Source organism: Heptranchias perlo, chromosome 15 (genome assembly GCF_035084215.1).
Source record: "Heptranchias perlo isolate sHepPer1 chromosome 15, sHepPer1.hap1, whole genome shotgun sequence".
In the NCBI taxonomy this organism is placed as follows: Eukaryota; Metazoa; Chordata; class Chondrichthyes; order Hexanchiformes; family Hexanchidae; genus Heptranchias; species Heptranchias perlo.
In genome coordinates this window covers 12,048,669-12,066,713 of record NC_090339.1, presented here as the reverse complement: position 1 = coordinate 12,066,713, position 18,045 = coordinate 12,048,669, and the positions used below count along the sequence as shown (strand labels likewise).

The 18,045-nt window shown below is 40.8% G+C and overlaps 1 protein-coding gene across 2 annotated transcripts in view; it reads right to left on the bottom strand.

Moving 5' to 3' along the window:
- Positions 1–18,045, bottom strand: part of brwd3 (bromodomain and WD repeat domain containing 3) — a 97,522-nt gene that overhangs the window by 10,424 nt on the left and 69,053 nt on the right. Inside the window, exons 26-36 of one of the 2 annotated variants that reach the window (XM_067996843.1) lie at positions 17,682–17,806; positions 13,654–13,736; positions 10,295–10,406; positions 8,504–8,565; positions 7,839–7,994; positions 7,538–7,658; positions 5,541–5,666; positions 5,356–5,434; positions 3,402–3,455; positions 2,093–2,242; positions 1,029–1,208 (exon numbers count right to left, since the gene is read on the bottom strand). In XM_067996843.1, the coding sequence (XP_067852944.1) occupies positions 1,029–1,208; positions 2,093–2,242; positions 3,402–3,455; positions 5,356–5,434; positions 5,541–5,666; positions 7,538–7,658; positions 7,839–7,994; positions 8,504–8,565; positions 10,295–10,406; positions 13,654–13,736; positions 17,682–17,806 (1,248 nt within the window). The remainder of the gene's footprint in view (positions 1–1,028; positions 1,209–2,092; positions 2,243–3,401; positions 3,456–5,355; positions 5,435–5,540; positions 5,667–7,537; positions 7,659–7,838; positions 7,995–8,503; positions 8,566–10,294; positions 10,407–13,653; positions 13,737–17,681; positions 17,807–18,045) is intronic. The other variant, XM_067996844.1, reaches the window with a different exon arrangement.

The window sequence follows — 18,045 nt, the reverse complement described above, 5'->3', positions numbered from 1 at the left end:
GAACGCACCCGGTAGCGGGTGCTAAAATCGGGCCCTAAAACTCTTACTGGGGCATGTTTCAATCAGCCACCCTCCGATATCTTGCTGACGCGGCTGTATTTCGTATGGAAGCCCAGACTACGAGTATTCTATTTGGCCTTGGGAGGTACACAGCTGGGCTTGATTCTGTCCATAGATTTGCATTTTCCCCAACGGGAATCAGTAGCTAGCACTCAGGAACAGGAACTTTTGTTTTGCCCCTCCCTAACCTGGGGACCCATTGGCTCCTTGACCGAATTGTCCCTGTCCTGGTCAAGTAATTCATTCTGTGAAGAGCTTTGAGACATTTCGGGGGTACATAAAGCATGATATAAATGCAAGGGTCATCAAGACCTTAGAGAGGGGAAATAAGAGATTTACTAGAATAGTACCAGGGATGAGGGACTTCAATTATGTGGAAAGACTGGAGAAGCTGGGGTTGTTCTCCTTCGAGCAGAGACGGTTAAGAGGAGATTTGACAGAGGTGTTCAAAATCATGAATGGTTTTGATAAAGTAAATAAGGAAAAACTGTTTCTAGTGGCAGAGGGTCAGTAACCAAAAGTCACAGATTTAAGACAATTGGCAAAAGAGCCAGGGGTGGGGGGGGGGGGAAAAAAAGAGAATTTTTTATATATATATTAAACGCAGCAAGTTGTAATGATCTGGAATGCACTGCCTGAAACGATGGTGGAAGCAGATTCAACAATAACTTTCAAAAGGAAATTGGATAAATACTTGAAGGGAAAACATTTACAGGGCTATGGGGAAAGAGCAGGGGAGTGGGACTAATTGGATAGGTCTGTCAAAGAGCCGGCACAGGCACAATGGGCCGAATGGCCTCCTTCTGTGGAGTACTATACTATGATTAATTTGGTTAATAATGAAAATAAGAACTTTAACTCTTTACCTTCACCAGAAAAAAAAACTTAAAAATTGTCCATCGATGTTAATGCTTTTTGACAACTACTCTCCCAGTGAGGAACGGGTTAACAGTAAATGTCTCACAAACCTTTCCAAAAGAAAATATTCCTTTTACCCTTGATTTCTTGTTGGGTGTGTAGGCTTTGGCGTTGCTGAATATTAACCGAACATCCTTGCAGAACTCCAGAGGAGTTTCGTAATTTCCTCCTTCAAGGGTTTCTTTCACAGTGCTGAAGTCCATTGGAGTGTCTATGATATCCCTGTAGTCCTACAAAGGGAATTGGAAGTGTAAACACAAATATAGTGACTGACAGAGTTACAAGATTTGTATCAAATAAAGAAAATAGGCTCCAAGCACTGAATTTTTCCTCAAACCATTTTGAAGCTGTACAGCCCCTCATGAAATGTTACATTCTTACTCAATAGATAATCTGAATCAAGAACCCATTACCTCCAAGATCAAATCTGAACAAACTAGTTTTAATAACAGAACTATGGGTGCATTTGCACTTCAACTGCAGCATTAGTGGGAGGTGTTTTTGCTGCAGTTATAGTGTAAATGCAATTTGAATCTGTAGTCAAACCCCCATCCAACGCTGAAGCAAAGCTTCATAGGAGTGTCTCATGCCGCTTTGCTTTGGAATCAGCTCGGGCCTTAACACCGAACTTACACTATACAAGTTTAATATCAATGTGAAGTTGCAACTGCTTCACACCAATGCTGAACTTGTGTAAACACATCTTAAAATAAATAAGCAATTGTTGTACATCATCATGTCATGGACATGTTTATTTCAACCTGCAAGGCTGCCCATTATTTCTTTTGAACTATACTGTTATATTTTATCATTCATTAGGGCAGGAGTTTAACTACCTGATTAGGATTTTGTGTTAACATAAGTGATTTTTCTATTAAACCTTTCAGTAAAAAATTGAAGCTATAAACACACCAACAGATCTCCCATGCCATCATTCATAGTAAGTCAGAGGACACATTGCTTTATAAGGGAGGAGCATTATACCATGTACCAAACAATATATTATTCTGCTGTAAGGTGGAGCACATCCCTTTAAGTGCCATAAATAGATACATCCTCTAAAGCAGAAACTTAAGAAAAGCTGATGCGAATTTCAAAAATATACACCACATACAGGATATGCAAAGAGGTCCACCGGCTGCCTAAAAGGTTCAGAGTCCTCGCACTGAAACATGAGGTTCAGAAACTCTGTGCATTGTTCCTTCCAAGCATTCACATCAATGCTGGATGCTGGTCTTCTGTTCAGCTGCCTTGGAAGCCGATGCTAAGGTTTAAAAAAAAAACTCAATTAAAGGCAGTTAATTTTGTCTGGGGGATGGAGGTGTGATTACACTCTAATTATAAACTTTTCAAAAAGTTAGCATGGTATTGTATTTGAAAATGTATCATTCTGGGTGATGCAGAAAGTCACCACACTCTGTCTTTTTATCTTTGGGACCTTGGATGACTGGTACACTGAGGGAGGGGAATAGGGAGTCCCTCTCGTGGTGAGGGAACAAAAGAGCAGCATCAACATAGAAAGATTAGACTGTCCACTTGAAAGGATAAAGGTAAAAAATTGCAATTTTTAGAAAAGCAAAAATAAGGAGTGAATTCATCAATCTTCCACTCCAAACAGGAAGCTGCATTCAAAAGAAGCACAGGTCAGAGCTGCAGCTACAACGCTGTGACGCTCCAACTCCCACCCCCTCACCGCCAAAGCAGGTGATCAATGAATTCACCCCATCATCCAAGGGTGCACTTAATTAAACTGGAAATATCTGACACTTAACTATTTCTAAAAATAGACTTTCAAGACTTAGCAAATTATCTGGACTACAACTGCTGCAGAATAAAACCAAGTTTTGGAATAATTCGCCCATAAAACTACTGCAGAATTTGCATTTCAAATTATTCAGCAGTTCAAATGTACAACAGGGAGAAATTTCCAACTGCTTGCAACAAAGTTTTTGGGAAAATTAGAACTTAATTTCAGTTAGATGGTGTGAATGGTCACCCTTAAAAAGATTGTATGAACAAAATTTGTATAATTTAGTATTAAACAGCAGAAAGTGTTGGACATATGTAACAGGTCTGCCAGCATCAGAAGAGGGGTTGACAATTTGGGCTTAAACCCTTGATCAGTTCTTTTCTGCTATCTTTTCGACTGGCTGTCAAAACTTTTTCTTGCCTTTTCTGATTTTATTTTAGATTCCCAGTTCTTATCTTTAAAATAGCAGAATTAAGATGAGTACAGTAGTTAGTGAAAATTCCTAGGAATAGCAGAAGCTACATTATATTACTAGGTTAGGGCACAACATATCCAACAGAATAACAGGCATCATTTTTGTATCTTAAAATAGGTGGACAGGAAAATCAATCAAATAAAATGGTACAATAATAACTGGAATCAGTTTTAAACAGGCATGTACTTGCATACTCACTACTGTGTCTGAGGAGGTTCCAGGAGCATCAGAATCCAGATCTGCAGCTGGTTCCTAATTTTATTTTTAAAAAAAGTTAAATTAGCATTACAAATGTATCTAAGTGAAGCTTTAATAAAATGCCTGATAAAATTTGTATATTTTTCAGATTAACTTTATTCAGGCAGCTGATACTACTTGCTTGTTTCGATAAGTATTATATCTGTCATGTAACATCTAATGGTAGTATATGGATGGTTCAGAAAATTTCACTCATTACTTTACATGACCACACAAATCCTGACACATGCAACCAATTTCTTGCGGCCGAGATAGACTTAATGCTGTGGAGGGGTGAGTCTTACTCAATGTGTTTGCAAACACAGGAACAGCACTGATGTGACCAGTCAAGATTAACTCTAGACGATCTGGTGGAGAGGCAATTTCCACTTCTGGTTCAGTACTGATCATACCACTGACAGCCGATGCCATGGTGATTGGACTAGCATTAGCTGAAGCTGACAGCTACCAATGGCGGCCTCAGTTCAGCAGCTGATGATCCTGCTGGAGGAGACAACCACTGATTGACACTTTAGTACTGATTCAATGCTACAGTAGTAAGCAAACCCTGAGATGAAGCCCTTGTTTAGCTTAAACTTGCAAAGAATACGTCAGCCTCAGTGAACTCCCAGGTCGTCTCCGCAGTATGGAGTATGATATTTCCTACATTGTAACAGTGGCTACACTTCAAGTACTTTATTGGTGTAAAGTGCTTTGGCACATCGTGAAAGGCGCTATATAAATGCAAGTTCTTTCTTTTTCTTTCTATGACTAGCCGTTAGAATAGCCAGGACTTGTACTCTACTCATGCTAAGACCACTACTGCTGGTGTATGAAAAGAATGAGCGATGGGGAGAAGGTTCGAGAGGTAGCCTTCCAGAAAAGGAGATGGGTGGGTACTGCAGGTCTCTCCTTCAGGACAGCCAATGGCAGAAGCCATTGTGGGCTAACAGGAGAGGATGCCCTGGCCCCATTCAGGAGGGACTTAACCCATGGGGTGGTGCCAAAAAAATGTCAGCGGAGGAGTAGTGGCAAGTGTTGTGGGTAACGATGCAGTAAGGAGAAGTGACAGATGTTGATGGGAACAAATAAAATGGGATAAAGGGAGAGAAGCGAGCACAGCTGGACCAAGAGATGGTTGACATTAGGAAAGGGGAGCTTGGGGACAATACAGGAGCCAAAACGTACACAGTGATGGACAGAGAAGTTGAGTTGTGTCACATGTACAAACTGGATGACTTGGGCTGACTATGCAGGTCCATGCTATAGTTCATTGAGAACTGTGAATAAAGTCGAAGTCCGGATCCTAACTCGCTGACGCTCAAGTCATGCTCTGATCTGGAGGGGGCACATGGTCAGGGCTAGGGCCCAAATGGCTGATGGGTGGAAGGTAATCTGGCTGTTGGTTAGCATCTTCAACCTTCTGTACTCCTCAGATCTGTTCCCACAAAGTCAGTGCTTGTGAGCGAGTTTGCCAGTGGAGCTTCCCTTGCTCCGATGCTATCGGAGCCTTTACAGCTTGCGGGCGTGAGGCCTTCCATCAGAGGACTTGACTGGATTAAAAGGGTAAGCTGTCGTTCCATGTTCAAAGAATTACCAACAGGGCCCGAAGCTCGACAGGTAGGAAGGGAGAGTGGAAGTTAGTTCTAGTAACTGGAGTGGTAGTGGATTCGAAATCTACGCCAAGAGCCTTGCAGGTAAGCATGTTACGCAATCATCTTCTTCTGTAGGGAGAATATCTATTCCATATCTGACCTTAACTAAAGAGGGAACCCATTCCAATTTCCAAAATTTCTTTCTGGCGAATTTGACACTCAGTGGAGCCGACTACCAATCTCTTAGAGAAAGTAAACCAGTTTGATAATTTTTGATATTAGTGTAGTTAGTGATCCAATCTCTTGGGAAGATCTTTTACCTCGTCATTTTCATCACTGCTAAGTTCCTCTGTCTTAATTTTATCATACAGCTCTAACATATTGGTGCAGCTCTGGTCCCTATAAATAAAACAAAACAGGTGCTAAACCACAGCATAAATCAAACATTATGAATATCAACAAAGTTTGCTATATCTTCTTAAGTTCAAAGAAACCATCAACTCACCCAATAAACCGAAGTAACACATCTGTAATTAACTTGGCAGACTTGACAATAGGACTGTCAAGCTCATTGAAAGTCCCAGCATTATGTTCAATGTATCTTACTTCCCACATTAGGGCAGAAATTGTCCTAGAATTCAGATAAAAGTTAATAGCATATCCACTGTCAATCCAGCACAGTGTACAACTTCACTGTGAAATGTATCAGTCATCAATTGCCACAAGTATTTATTGGCTTAAGAATACTTGCACCTGCCTTGTGCAGTAATAATTTTGCACTTTATTGCTATTCATTCACAAGAAAGAAAACCGAACACGTTGTGATGATATTGATTTAATACCCACACCACCCAACTGCCAATCTCAGCCATTTTGCTCATGAGCAAGAGAAGTGGCCTAGGAAAAAGGAGGCTGCTGTCAAATCTAGAAAAGTCCAGTGATGGTAACAAAGCCAGAAATACTGCAAAGGCATTTAACAAAGTAATGCAAAGATTAAGCATTGTTCCAAACAAAAACTTCCACAGATGAAACTGCTTTGCAAAAAAAAAATCAGTAATCACAATATGACTTTTTAAAAAAAATGTTAGAAGGGATAAAAATGCCAGGAAAGCTGATCAAAGGCTAAATATAAAATGAACTTTTTCTTATGTCAAAACAAGTGACAAACACTACTGGAGGATAAGGAAAAATAAATAAGAATATGGCCCAGGACACAATTGATCTCAGCTGCACTGAGCGATGCGGGGAGGGGGGAGATAAATTACACTAAGTGTCATCAACAGTCCACTCCCAGTGACATTGTCATAGGCCTGCAAGTAGGTCATCTGTCGACTCAGCTCCAGGTGATGTGTGGGCTAATGAAGAAACAGAACAATTCTACACCATCGTGAGACTTGGATTTGTGATGATAGTATTTCTTCGTGGCTGAAGGTTCCTTTTGGGTTATGTCTCTATTGGTTATGTTCTCCACAGTCAAACTTTCATAGTAGTCTAACCGTAATCAAATCCTAGAGTGTGATTAAATGGACGGACCACCCCTCTCCTCTGTCCTCTCTTCAGAGATTGCCCCATCTCAAGAGGCTGCCCCTAATTAGATACCTTGAATGAGGTTCACTGGAGCTTTTAAAGGCACATATAGTCTGGAAATCTAACGTACTGATGAAATAATGTGTGGCCCAAGAATTCTAATGGTGTTGCTGGAATGTACACAACGTAGGTTTCTGGATTCATTAATGCTAAATCTGGAGAAATAAATTTACCAAAAAGTTTTCAAAGGGAATCACAGCCTTTTATTCCCCCCATTGGATGATTGGGCCAATCCGTTTGCGTATGGAGCATAAACTGAGGAATAAGATTAAATGAAGAAAACAAAAACTACTTTAACTGGTAACAACCAACCTTGATCCATGAATAAAACAGGATTCAACTTTTGGTTTCCTAAACTTACATGTAACCATATAAGGCAACATTAAAACCAATGTGAACGAACATACAGCGGCAAACAAAAGACTGGAGCCCTGAAATTACATATGATGCAAGCGTACGTTCATGTATTTTAAAACGCTCACGCTTCTGCTAAAATAGCAGAGAGGGGAATTCAGATGACAATGTTAAGCTATTGTTTGCTAACATTTCACAGCATAACTTCAGGACAAGGGTGCCTATATTCAGAAATCCAAAACACTGGTTATGGCACTAGCCTAGCAACCCAGAGATCGTAAATTCAAATCTCATCTGAATTCAAAATGAATCGAAAACTGAATTCAATAAATCTGGTAACTTGTTCATTAATGTCCTTTAGGGAAGAAGTCTGTGACCCTGGTTTACACGTGACTCCAGTCCCACACTACGTGGTAGACACTTAATGCCGAGAAGTGGCTCAGTTGTATAATAAACAATCTCTCAAGACGGCCCCCACCACCTCCTCAAGGTAACTTGGAATGGGGAATAAATGCCAAGAATTAAAACAAAAGTTGTTTTTATTAAAATAGAAATACCCACCTATAAAACCCGTTTTCTAATTTCTTCTTGATTGCACTTAGGTCTGTTGGATACGCAATCACAGTGCAATACAATGGGTAGGCACAAAGATCCACTGGAGCACAAAATGGTGCGGCTATTTCTGTCAAATAAATTAAAGTTTGTATACTTAATATTTGGTTAATTTTTCTAAAACAAGTATTTATCTTCTAAACATTAACATTTGAAATAAACTGTGACAGAAACACTGAACTTTAAACTTTTCCATATAATAGATGGAGTTAATGATTTAAAATTGAATTTAACTGCATTAGGCAAATACCAAGTGTAAGCAGTTGATCGATTCCCTGAATGATACGTTCACATTCATCATCTGCAGAGCGGGATCCCCATTCACCCTCCTGAGGTTTATATAACAAGTCTTTAAGCTCCTCTGGAGTAACAGGAACACTGGCACCAATTTCTTCGGGGTAGGTAGCTGCAAAAGCACACACCATAGATGATAAAAGGTAGTTGCTTTGCACATTTTAATAAAAGTAAAAAAACACAACTATCCACTTAGACTCCAACAACCAGTTTCTAACTCATTTATAATCATATCGACACAGTAAACTGCAGCAAGGGTGTACTAACTTGCAAATTTGCAACTATTTTGTGTAGCTGCATATATATGAGAGGCATTAACTTTCAAATAGACTGTAACTGCTGTGCCACCATAATTGAACAATTACTACCTGTAATTTGAAACAGAGCAAAGAATCTCGAGACCTGATTTTATGTGGGAAAACATTCCACAATTGCTCCTACAACAGCTTTTCTTTTTCTGAAATTCCAAAATGCATGACAGGGGTAAAATAACTAGAAATTTATTTTAATAAATTTGGGTCATCAAATATGCAAAGAACAGTGCAGGGATACTAAGTATATTTAATTCTATTATATGCGTTTTCAATACTGTACTATTAAAAATTCTTTTAAGTATCCTACCATTGTCAGGAATTTGTTCCATGTCCCACGGGCTCATCTTCTCCAACTCATTATTATCCCAGCTAGAAATACCACAGATCAATTAAAACCTTTTAAAATACAGATTCAAAGCTTAAAAGGATACACACAAGATCCAACCAGAACCAGGTCACAATAAACCAATATACACTATCATTTTAAAAGAGCTCCATTGTCAAAACACAGAACTTAACTGCTACTCAATGAAGATAGTATAAGCAGCAAAACTTGCATCTATTTTTAAGTGTGTCACCTCCGAGTCGGAAGGCTGTAGATTCAAGCCCTGCTCCTGATTTGAGAGCACAATTTAGGCCAACAGGGCATTGCAGTACTGAAGGAGCGCTGCATCATCAGATGTACTGTCCTTTACACAGAACATTAAACAGACGCCCAATTCTCCGATCTTCTGACTCAGGATGTTAAGGTTCCCACGGCACTACTCAAAGAGCAGTGTGTTCACCAGGGGCCAACAACCCTCCCTTACACACCACCAAAAATTGAACCGGTCATTCATCTTGCTGCTGTTGGCTGCTGCGTTTGCTTACAAACCAGTCACAACATTTCAAAGACACAATAAGGCTCCGTATAAATGCAAGTCTTCTCTTTCTTTCTTTCTTGAAAGTGAACTATAAGTTCAACTGATGCATTTTCAACTGTTTTGATTGCCAGAAAATCTTATCCAATACTCTCTCCCATTTCTCATTAAATATCCAGAAAAAAATAAAACTCAACAAATAAACGAATATACAGTCAACACCATTCATTTAATCCTGTCCAGCAGCTGAAACTGTAAATAGCACCATCAATATGGAGCTGGTGTCCAGGATCCAACTTTTGCTGGGTCCCAATGAATAGTCGCAATTCTTTCTTATCGTATCTCCAGTGGACTCAATAGAACCCGGCAAAAACAAAGGTCACGTGTCTCTGCTCGAGCACAGCATGAACACAAGAATGTCCATGAGTTTAACAGGGGAATAGCTTCAGGAATAAATGGACGCTTTAAAAATGGCAAAGGAGAGAGACTGTAAAAAAAAAGATAAAAGGGATGGACAGAAGACTGCTGATTCTATTTTATTAAATCTCCTATTATCTCTGTCATATTTATAATGGGTCATGGATTTAAACCATGTTGGTTTTGGGTACCCATATACTTGCAGTTAGGGATTTTTAAAAAATGAAATAGGTTACAAATTTTTAATTTTAAAATTCCTTCCCTCAGTAATTAATTATTTATCATTGGTCAAAATGTTTTTAAATGACAAAAGTAGTGAAGAGCACCTCCTTTCATTTAAAACAAAATTGCCTAGTAGCAAATGAAACGATTTAAACGCCGCTCAAGTGCACTTGTAGTTTCAATTCCTATTAGCCATTTGGGAATTATTTTACTTTACATTAAATCTTCTTACTCCTCGTAGCAGCAGATAAAATATGAAACTCTCCATAGGAACACTGAAGTTTCCTATCTGCCATTTTCTACTTAAATAATACAACTTTTTTTTTAAAAAAAAGCAATTTTAACTTAAACATTTTTCGCAAAGGGGGAGTGGAGGAGCAAGTGAGGACCGAGGGCAGCATCAGTCATTTAAGGGCCAGGATGCCAGAGGAGCATTTCAATTGATTTGAAGTATTGGACATCTGGAGTACACTGTATATGTCCTGCCAAATAAATCATTCCAGCAATAGTATGCAGTCCCGTCTCTTGACCCGGTTTAAATCAAATGTAATACATCTATGCAAGTTATTAACAACATCCAAAAGAAAATAGCTCCTCACCAAACATTGTAACACTGGAATAAACTGTCAGGATACTCAGGCTGAAAAGGATGCTGACTTTCCACTGAACCAAACCACCAGGCATCGTCTATTATACTGCGAAACTTGTCCCCTGGTAAAACAGTACACAACAATTTTAAATATCCCTACTTATTTAATAGTGACTGTAACCTAACCTCTACCTGAATTTTCATCTGCTCATTTTTCCACTGCTGCAAGTATGCACTGCTATAGCTTTAGTAGTTCAATGTAATCATGGATTGAAGTAACAAAACTATTATACATATCAGATAGCTGTGTTCATAATGGCAGAAACTGTAATGTGTTGCATGTGCGGTACAATTTACATTCATTATGAAGCATACTGTGCTGAGCCAGGGCAGGTCCTTATCTGTTTGAATATAAGAAATGCGAAGGTTCATCACAATAAATAGCTGCATTTCTTTGGCAATGCAAAACAAATGAACACGAAATGGGACTAGAGCTGTCATAAACCTTCAGTACTTTAATCTGCTAAATATTAACTTTGCATTCGTAGAGCCAACCCAAAAACATGAACCTGTTTTTGCTCTTTTCAAATCCTGACATACATGCTCTGTATTTCTAGCATTTTATTTACATGACTTTCTCATACCAGTTTTGAAGCTTCATTACTTCCCCAATTAATCATGCTTCGCTTGCTCAATCTCCACCACCACTGCCTCCAAACACAAACTTATATGATGGTCTTGCTGGGCCAGGCTGTTTTGCAGATTTTCTGCTTACCAATGTGATACTAAAACATTAATAAGGTTACTCAAATGTCAGGAGTAGCTATGTTACTGTAATAATCCTAAAATAAACAATTTCAATTTGAAGTAAAACTAACCCTGTTCAGCATCATCCTTTTCTCTTTTCTGTTATCTGCCATTTAACTTCATTTTATCCCCCTAACGAACCTTTTCACGCCTGATCTATATATTAAAATTTTTTGTATGGCACACACATCCTGTACACTTTAACCTTGCTTCCTGTGTCATGCTTTAATAGTGGAAAACTCACGTTAACATTTCATAATAGAAAAACTGTCAACTTCCACCATCATGTTTGTTGATCAACCAAATAACCAAATAACTCAAAATATTTTTTTTTTAAAATCAATGATTAGAAATTTCAATAACTGAAATTTCTAATGTCCAAAATAAGGTTTTAAACAAAATAAATTCAAATAATTACATATTTCACAATAACATGATTAAATTTCTCAACCATTTTTTTTGTTTGCTTTAATACCTTCATCAAAGTTTTTACTTCAAGGTATCAGCTTCTCTCAAAAGCCTGGGTTTTGGACTTCATATTTTGCCCACAGCTGAATGCAGCTCCTACAGGCTATGTGCAGTGCGCATAGTTTTCCAGAATGCATCAGTACCATTTAAGCAAGTCAAATATTGGATTGCTTCCATGTGCAACAAAATCTATTAAGTTGTTTTCCAGGATTATTTGAAGGCCAAAATTTATACCAAGTGTTCCTTTTTAAAAAGCAGAGCGAGTGAGAAATACACACACACACACACACACACACACACGCGCTAATTTGACTTCTTTCAAAAATGATGGAATTTTGGAAGCACAGCCTCTAATTATCACTTGTGTTTTGGTAAGTGTTAGAACATGTAAACATTCTAATTATTAACGAGAAACCAAGCGAGATACACGCACACAAATGCACTTCCAAGAACCGATCGCAAAATATCAAATTTAGTATTTGCAGAGATCTCTTAGAAAATGTTATAAATTGGTATGCCAGACCTGACACACCCCTCCAGTCAGTGCTCTCATGCCCTCCCCTTTCCTCATTGCTAACAGATACCAGGGGGTAAATTTTAACCCCAAGAACGGGTGGGTTGGGGGCAGGTGGGAAGTTAAAAATTGTAATAAAGAAAAACCCGACTCCAACTTGCCTCCAACCCGGCCACTTCCAGTTTTAACAGGGGTGGGTGACCAACCTGCTCTCAGGAGGCTGGTCGGTCATTAAAATCTTTTAAGGAGGCGGCATGCCTCCATTTTAACAGCATTTTTATTTTTAACTCCTGGAGGCCGGAATTTCCGGACCTTCTGCTTCACGCCATGTAGGAGGAGGCGAGGATGCCCGGCTCAGCAGGTAAGCCTTTATTGTACTGCTTGTGGGCCAGGAGGAGCAGGAGTGTTTCTTCCAGGCCTGCCGTGATCCGACCACACATGCGATCAGCCACCACGCACCCCCCCACCCCTGCCAAAAATGACTCCCGACCAGCCCCCCGGGAGCTCCGAACCTCCTCCGCGAGCTCTGAACCATGACTGAACCCGATGACCAACCCCCCTCACCAATCTACCTGCTGGCATTCGCTCCCTGGCTGCTCTCCCATCCGAGTGACAGCTAGCCTGTCAATCTGGCTGACTGTCGGGTAGGAAACCTACTGAATAAAAACTGAAAAAGATGTCCTTACGTCAAAATTGTACGGACATCCGGGAAACCCATACTTCTGGTCCGACCCCCACCACCCCCCCCAACCTCTCTCTTCCCGGCTCCATGTTAAAATTCACTCCCAGGAATCCAACAGTGAGCGAACCCTTACATTCTGCTTCCCTTCTGCCAAAACCCAAGATCGCCCTCCACATTTCTGTCAAACCCTAGGTTCGTTCCTCCCCCACAGGGGTACCAAATGAAGGCAGCTTTCTACGCTGCCAATCCCCAGCAGCTCCATCACATTACTGCCAAACTCTAGGTCCCCCACCCCAGTTCTTTTAAAGCCCAGAACCAGACTCCAATGCAGCCTACCTAGCAAGTTAAAGATCAGATACCCAGCACTGCTAAATATCAGATATCATACTATGGTACATCTCGATTGTTAACTGGTTATTTAATGTTTCCACAGAATAATGCGCAGTTGTGGAATGTGATATCCAAAGCACCACTAAAAAATGCCAGAATATCATTTAACAAAATATGGAATTTGCATTATTCAGCCACTGTAAATTAGTGGCCCTTATATTTTCCTTCTCATGGCATAAACAGCCCCATTATAAAAGAGGACCCTTCAACTCACCGTCAGCAATACAGCAGATGATATATTGTCTATTTTTAAAGCCGAACGTTATAAGTCTTTACTTAGCTGGTTTCGGATTCATTCAAATGCCCACTTTCCATTTTGGAAGTCAGTGCAGTTTTGGAAAAACTGGGATTTTATTGGAACTAAACAGATAGTTTTTAACGACAGGCCATTTTAAAAAAAAATCCAATGATTAACCAGTAGAGAAAGTGAGTAAGTGGCAGAGAGCAATTTTTTTTAGCTGGCAATTCCAAAGTGACAACAGTAGGAATCCAACTGAGGAAAACTCACCGGCTTGCCAGTTTCTCCTTTTTGCTTCATCATAAAATTGCCGCAACACTAAAAAGTCAATGACATCTGGCATATCATGGTATCTGAAAAATTGAAAGATATTCCGTAAGACCACCAATAGAAGGTCAATGCACTTAAAAATTCATACAAACTAATTTTTTTTTTAAAAATGAGAATCGAACAATTTAACATCTACACTGGGTCTTTAGGAGAGGCATTGAATGGCGGTGCAGTACAACTGTTCACAACCGAGAAAAGACCATGTTGGGTGGTGGGGACAGGAGACAGAGGTAACAGAAAAGGAATTATCTTGAGCTGTTCTTGCTCATTTCCTCTTCCCCATCTGCTGTCAGGGAATGGAACATAGCTACTGAAAATCTGATCTGCAGAACCGCTTGGATAGCTTAATTCAGGAGTTTAACTTGTTCTTAGGAATTTAAAGTGACCATGGTTAAATTCCAGCTGCTCTCAAGTTATCTGTTTTGATTTAGCCTCACATGCAGCCTGCCATTTCAGATCATTAATAACTTCACATATTCCTTTAAGGATGTTCAATGCCGATTTAAAAAGTAGTTTCATATCATACACTCCATAGGACAGTAGAACGTTCTTTTTCTTATTGCTAAATGTGAGAGGATCGAAGGAATCAGAAGGAATGGTTACATTTACTTCAATTTCTCCACATCCACTTAAATTTTGAACAGGCTAATTGCCAGTAAAAATGGATACAGAGACACTGTTTCCAACATTATAATACAAAAAGCGATCTATGTTCACATTCTGAATCCGACATTGCTTATTTAGATGTTGCCTTTGAATGAAAAGGAATATAAAGCATATGTTGGACAAAGGTCCAGTATATTCAGAAGTTAGACATCTAAACAATTATGCAAGAATATAATTAATGGAAAAGACAAAAAATGTGCTTTGGAATGTCCTCCAAAAAATTACGATCTCATTCAAAAAATATTTAAAAATCTGAGTCATAAGAACTTACTTACAAATCAATTCCTGTCAATTCTTTATTGTGCAGCTTGTCATTTTTTGATAACTTACTCTTGGCAGCATATGAAGAATTTTTTAAAATTTGTTCATGGGATGTGGGCATCGCTGGCTACACCAGCCTTTATTGCCCATCCCTAATTGCCCTTGAGAAGGTGGTGGTGAGCCGCCTTCTTGAACCGCTGCAGTCCGTGTGGTGAAGGTTCTCCCACAGTGCTGTTAGGAAGGGAGTTCCAGGATTTTGACCCAGCGACGATGAAGGAACGGCGATATATTTCCAAGTCGGGTTGGTGTGTGACTTGGACAGGAATGTGCAGGTGGTGTTGTTCCCATGTGCCTACTGCAATGCATCCTGTGGATGATACACACTGCAGCCACAGTGCGACGGTGGAGAAGGGAGTGAATGTTTAGGGTGGTGGATAGGGTGCCAATCAAGCAGGCTGCTTTGTCCCGGATGGTTCGAGTGTTGTTGGAGCTGGTCCAGTTAAGTTTCTGGTCAATGGTGACCTAAGGATGTTGATGGTGGGGGATTCAGCAATGGTAATGCTGCTGAATGTCAAGGGAAAGTGGTTAGACTCTCTCTCGTTGGAGATGGTCATTGCCTGGCACTTGTCTGGCGCAAGTGTTACTTGCCACTTATCAGCCCAAGCGTGGATGTTGTCCCGGTCTTGCTGCATGCGGGCAGGGACTGCTTCATTATTTGAGGGAATGGAACTGAACACTGTGCAATCATCAGCAAACATCCTCATTTCTGACCTTATGATGGAGGGAAGGTCATTGATGAAGCAGCTGAAGATGGTTGGGCCTAGGACACTGCCCTGAGGAACTCCTGCAGCAATGTCCTGGGGCTGAGATGATTGACCTCCAACAACCACTACCATCTTCCTTTGTGCTGGGTATGACTCCAGCCACTGGAGGGTTTTCCCCCATTTTCCCATTGACTTCAATTTTACGAGGGCTCCTTGGTGCCACACTCGGTCAAATGCTGCCGTGATGTCAAGAGCAGTCACTCTCACCTCACCTCTGGAATTCAGCTCTTTTGTCCATGTTTGGACCAAGGCTGTTATGAGGTCTGGAGCCGAGTGGTCCTAGCGGAACCCAAACTGAGCATCAGTCAGCAGATTATTGGTGAGTAAGTGCCACTTGATAGCGCTGTCGATGACACCTTCCATCACTTTGCTAACGATTGAGAGTAGACTGATGGGTCGGTAATTGGCCGGATTGGATTTATCCTGCTTTTTGTGGACAGGACATACCTGGGCAATTTTCCACATTGTCATGTAGATGCCAGTGTTGTAGCTGTACTGGAACAGTTTGGCTAGAGGCACGGCAAGTTCTGGAGCACAAGTCTTCAGCACTACAGCTGGGATGTTGTTGGGGCCCATAGTCTTTGCTATATCCAGTGCACTCAGCCGTTTCTTGATATCATGTGGAGTGAATAGAATTGGCTGAAGATTGGCTTCTGTGATGGTGGGGATCATCCACTTGGCACTTCTGGCTGAAGGTGGTTGCAAACGCTTCAGCCTCGTCTTTTGCACTCACGTGCTGGACTCTTCCATCATTGAGAATGGGGATGTTTACAGAGCCTCCTCCTCCCGTTAGTTGTTTTATTGTCCACCACCATTCACGACTGGATGTGGCAGGACTGCAGAGCTTTGATCCGATCCGTTGGTTGTGGAATCGCTTAGCTCTGTCTATAACATGTTGCCTCCATTGTTTAGCATGCATGTAGTCCTGAGTTGTAGGTTCAACAGGTTGGCACCTCATTTTTAGGTTCGCTTGGTGCTGCTCCTGGCATGCTCTTCTACATTCCTCATTGAACCAGTGTTGATCCTCTGGCTTATTGGTAATGGTAGAGTGAGGAATATGCCGGGCCATGAGGTTACAGATTGTGCTGGAATACAATTCTGCTGTTGCCGACGGCCCACAGCGCCTCATGGATGCCCAGTTTTGAGCTGCTAGATCTGTTCTGAATCTATCCCATTTAGCACTGTGGTAGTTCCACACAACACGTTGGATGGTGTCCTCAGTGCGAAGACGGGACTTCGGTCTCCACTAGGACTGTGTGGTGGTCACTCCTACCAATACTGTCATGGACAGATGCATCTGTGACAGGTAGATTGGTGAGGACGAGGTCAAGTAGGTTTCTCTCTCGTATTGGTTCGCTCACCACCTGCCGCAGGCCCAGTCTGGCAGCTATGTCCTTCAGAACTCGGCCAGCTCGGTCAGTAGTGGTGCTACCGAGCCACTCTTGGTGATGGATATTGAAGTCCCCCACCCAGAGTACATTCTGTGCCCTTGCTACCCTCAGTGCTTCCTCCAAGTGGTGTTCAACATGGAGGAGGACTGATTCATCAGCTGAGGGAGGACGGTAGGTGGTAATCAGCAGGTTTCCTTGCCCATGTTTGACCTGATGCCATGAGATTTCAGAGTCAATGTTGAGGACACACAGGGCCACTCCTTCCTGACTGTATACCACTGTACCGCCACCTCTGGTTGGTCTGTCCTGCTGGTGGGACAGGACATACCCAGGGATGGTGATGGAAGAGTCTGGGACGTTGGCTGAAAGGTATGATTCTGTGAGTACGTCTATGTCAGGCTGTTGCTTGACTAGTCTGTGGGACAGCTCTCCCAATTTTGGCACAAGTCCCCAGATGTTAGTGAGGGGGACTTTGCAGGGTTGACTGGGCTTGGTTTGCCTTTGTCGTGTCCAGTGTCTAGTGGTCCGATGTCAGGTGGTCCGTCCGATTTTATTCTTATTATGACTGCAAACCACAACTCTTGAGCAGGGCAACATTACTGAGACTCATCTCAACCACTGCCATGGCACTCCTTTTTTTGCACTCCAATATCATTGGATAAATACACACAGTAAAAAATTATAATTTCACAAACTTCATTTCTTCAATACACTATACTGATTTAGAAAACTTGATTTGGTTTCTCAGTGAAAGATTGCAGTTTATCATTTTTAGAAAAATAAGACACTGTATGTTTTTCCTATTTGAAACTTAAGAGTTACTTACTTAATAGAGAAAGATTCTCCAGTCATTTTGCCAGTGATGGGGTCCAAAAGAGAAAGCTTCAGACAGCATAATGTAGGTGGCCCAACATCATACTTGATCCCAACAACCTTTACAATTTCTTGTTCCTATTGATTGGGGAAAAAATATGAAAAATGTTTGCCCCTAAAAAGCAAGATTTTCCTGTAACATCAGTAGAGATACAAGATCGACTGGGTTAAATGAAAAACAGAAGTTAATCAATTTTAGAAGCCCTTTCTATTTCTCCTGCAACATCATGAAGTTATGCACACTGATTGATTATGAAAGGGCAATCTGCTTCTGAAAAGATTTCTTTAATTTCAGTAAGTAATGGGTTAAAACAAGC